Below are 3,377 nucleotides of genomic sequence, written 5' to 3' on the forward strand. Positions count from 1 at the left end.
GGGCTGTCCAAGATGCTGGGCAGTGGGACAGAACCTGAACCCACTTGATTGCAAACTGAGTTTCTTAACCACACAGTCATGCCTGCACCCCTTTTTCTTATACATTGTTTATATATATATATGTATGTATATATGTATGTAAAAGCACCATTCAGGTGTGGTCGATGTCTGTGCCACCCGACTGGCTCCTGTGCCAGTGGCACGTAAAATGCACTCACTACACTCTCAGAATGTTTGGCATTAGGAAGGGCATCCAGCTGTAGAAACTCTGCCAAATTAGATTGGAGCCTGGTGTAGCCTTCGGGTTCCACCAGTCCTCAGTCAAATCGTCCAACCCATGCTAGCATGGAAAGCGGACGTTAAACGACGATGATGATAGTAATAATGGTTTCAAATTTTGACCCAAGGCTAGTAATTTTGGGGGAAGGGCTAAGTTGATTAAATCAACACCAGTACACAACTGGTACTTATTTAATTGACCCCTAGAAGAATGAAAGGCAAGATTGGTCTGAGTAGAATTTGAACTCAGAATGCAAAGACACCGGAGAAATGCTGTTACAGCTTTTGTCTGCCAGCTGAATGATTCTTCCAGTTTACCATTGGAGATCTCTTGGCTCATCCATTGATGAAGAGTGTAACTACCGGCATGAACTGATGCAAATGATAACAACAACAATAATGATATTAATAATAATAATAATAATAATAATAATGATATTAATAATAATAATAATAATAATGATAATGATATTAATAATAATAATAATAATAATAATGAAATAATGGTAAATGAAATTTCTACTGAAAGTAAAAAAGAAAATATGTTGAGTTTAGATTATTTTCAGGTAAATTATAATATTCATTGCACAGTTAATTCTTCTGTTGCTATGTTGTTGATGAGAAATGGCTCAGGTAAAAAATTGATTGGTGAGGGTGGGTGGGGGTCTGTAGATGGAGAATAAAAGATCACCTGTAAGTCAAAGAAGATGAAATATCTTACAGGAGTTTCAAGGAACAAGAAAATGGTTTTCTTGTCCTTCCCTTGCTTCTTAGAAAGAGAAGTCCAGCTCAGCATGTTAACAAAGAAACACTTGTTAGTTATACGGTGGGACTTGTTATAATAGTAAGGACTACATTTACTCCATGGCAGTGCTACAGGGGCTGTGAATTGCCTGTTCGAGACAAGTAAACCCTTTAGGCATAGAAGCGCCAACAGCTGAACCAACCCATGATGCACGCAGGGAGATGAAACCATCCTGCATGCAGTCATTCAGTGTCTGTGCATTAGAGAGTTGTGGGCTTGGTGGCTGCAGCAAAAGAGGTTGTGTGGTGGACTTGTCTGAAAGGTTTGAAGACAGGCACTTTCCTATCTGGCCAAGCCCTCATCAGTTTCTTCAAATATCGTTTGAAGAGTGGGGTGATGGTTGAGAGGGAGGTGCTGCCCTCTAGTGTGTTTATGAAAAAGGTGGATGAGAGTAGCAAGACTGGTGAAAGCGAATGGACTGACTCTGAGTAAGTTTTTCTAAATAGGAAGAAAGAAACCAGAAGATGGTACTTTCCCATACCTTGGGGATGACCTTGGAGGAATCCAGGACTTTTGTGTGGGGTTTACCCCGGATTACCCTAAGTGGACTGCCCTGCTATTGAGGATTCTAGTTATTTATTGATTTCTCAAATTTCTGTGTATGTGTGCTTTCTTATATCCTTTGATGTGCTAGTATTTCCCATTGATTGATGTAACCCTCACTTGTGGTTTTTGTGTGTTGTAACTTGTCCTTTGATATTGTCCACAATGTATTGATCCCTTGTGGCTAATGAAAGAAAGCATCATCATCATTATTATTATTATTATTATGTCTTTCAGCTACCTGAACAATTTAGCATGTGTTGTTTTGTACTTAGACCTCTGTGACTTAGATGCTGCTGAGCTGGAACTCTCAAATATACCAAAAGTAAGTCCCCAATCATTTATCTACGAATAACTAATTCTTATAATTAAACACAATCTCAATACCTGCCCCACCACTTCCACCTGATATATTTGTATCTGTTTCTATTAACTCTGAAAAGGTGAGAAGAGTGAATGTCAGTCTGTGAATTCTAATCCAGTCTTTTGTTCTGAACTGTGACTTATTGAGGGATCAAATAAGACATAGAATTATCTCCAACACATCACTCATTGCAAAACGATTGACAGCTTAATATTTACACACACCAGTACCGGAAGTTCTTATCCTCTGTCATCCTTGCTTGTCTCCCGTGAACACTTCTAGGGGCCTAATGCCATCCCCTCCCCTACCCAGGGTTTTATCGATCTTTCAGCGCATAAAGATGGTGTACTGTATGCAGGTTGTAGGCATTGCTTTGTTTATGAATTCTGCCAAATGCAAGCTTTCTTTTCAGGTACACGACACTGCTTTCCCCCATCCCAGGGTCTCACAGGCCCACACCTCCCACACTGTCAGAATTAGCACTCTCAACGTCGGCACACTGAAAGGTAGGTCTGGTGAGATTGTTGAGATGCTTGAACGGAGACGCGTAGATTTGTGCTGCATCCAAGAAGTAAGGTGGAGAGGAGGTTCTGCGAGGTTCCTCACAGGGAAAGAACACAGGTACAAGATTTCCTGGGCAGGGAAAATCTGCATGAAAATTTCAGGCTGGTGACAGTGTGGTCTTCACTGTTCATACTTATTTGTGACAGCATTCACACGTAATGGGTTGAACCAGCTGAAACCTATGAGTTCACCAGGTCCCTCATGAATGCTGGCCCCTAACATTCCAGTAAGCAAAGTAATGCTTCTGCCTGTGGCCCAAAAACCCAGCTTGCAAATTTGATAAATGTTTCACTGGAAGAGCAAACACATCGGGTGGTGTGGACACCATAGCTGGAGTAGTTATGCATTACGGACATGTAGAAGATGAACTCTACACCTCACTACAGACAACCAACAACCAGATTAAACTGGATTCTAAGAATTTGGCCTATATCAACATGTGATGCATTGCTGAATGATTAAAAGAGTCTAGATTAAACATAAATATATCAATACAAGACAAAAGTTCGATAAATAAATATTACTAATGCTCTTAATGATTAATACAAATTAGAATATAAATAAAAGCAAGAAAAAATAGGAATAATGATTAGACTACTTAACATCTATCAAAAATCACTATACAGACCTACACACACACACACACATATATATATATAGTTTTAGGGAAATAACCAATTTTCAAGAACTCATCGATGAAAATCCACTATCACATATAGAAAAATTAATAATTAAAAGCACAATAAATGAGTATAATATAAAGTAAAGTAAATATCATAAGATAAATATTATATTATATTATATTATATTTATCTTATGATA

The 3,377-nt window shown here is 38.6% G+C and overlaps 1 protein-coding gene across 1 annotated transcript in view; it reads left to right on the plus strand.

The window, feature by feature from the left end:
• Positions 1-3,377, plus strand: part of LOC106867340 (BLOC-2 complex member HPS3) — a 58,588-nt gene that overhangs the window by 34,330 nt on the left and 20,881 nt on the right. The window contains exons 11-12 of the mRNA XM_052966821.1: positions 1,412-1,512; positions 1,865-1,952. Coding sequence (XP_052822781.1) covers positions 1,412-1,512; positions 1,865-1,952 — 189 coding nt within the window. The remainder of the gene's footprint in view (positions 1-1,411; positions 1,513-1,864; positions 1,953-3,377) is intronic.

The sequence above is a fragment of the Octopus bimaculoides genome, chromosome 3 (assembly GCF_001194135.2).
Source record: "Octopus bimaculoides isolate UCB-OBI-ISO-001 chromosome 3, ASM119413v2, whole genome shotgun sequence".
In the NCBI taxonomy this organism is placed as follows: domain Eukaryota; kingdom Metazoa; phylum Mollusca; class Cephalopoda; order Octopoda; family Octopodidae; genus Octopus; species Octopus bimaculoides.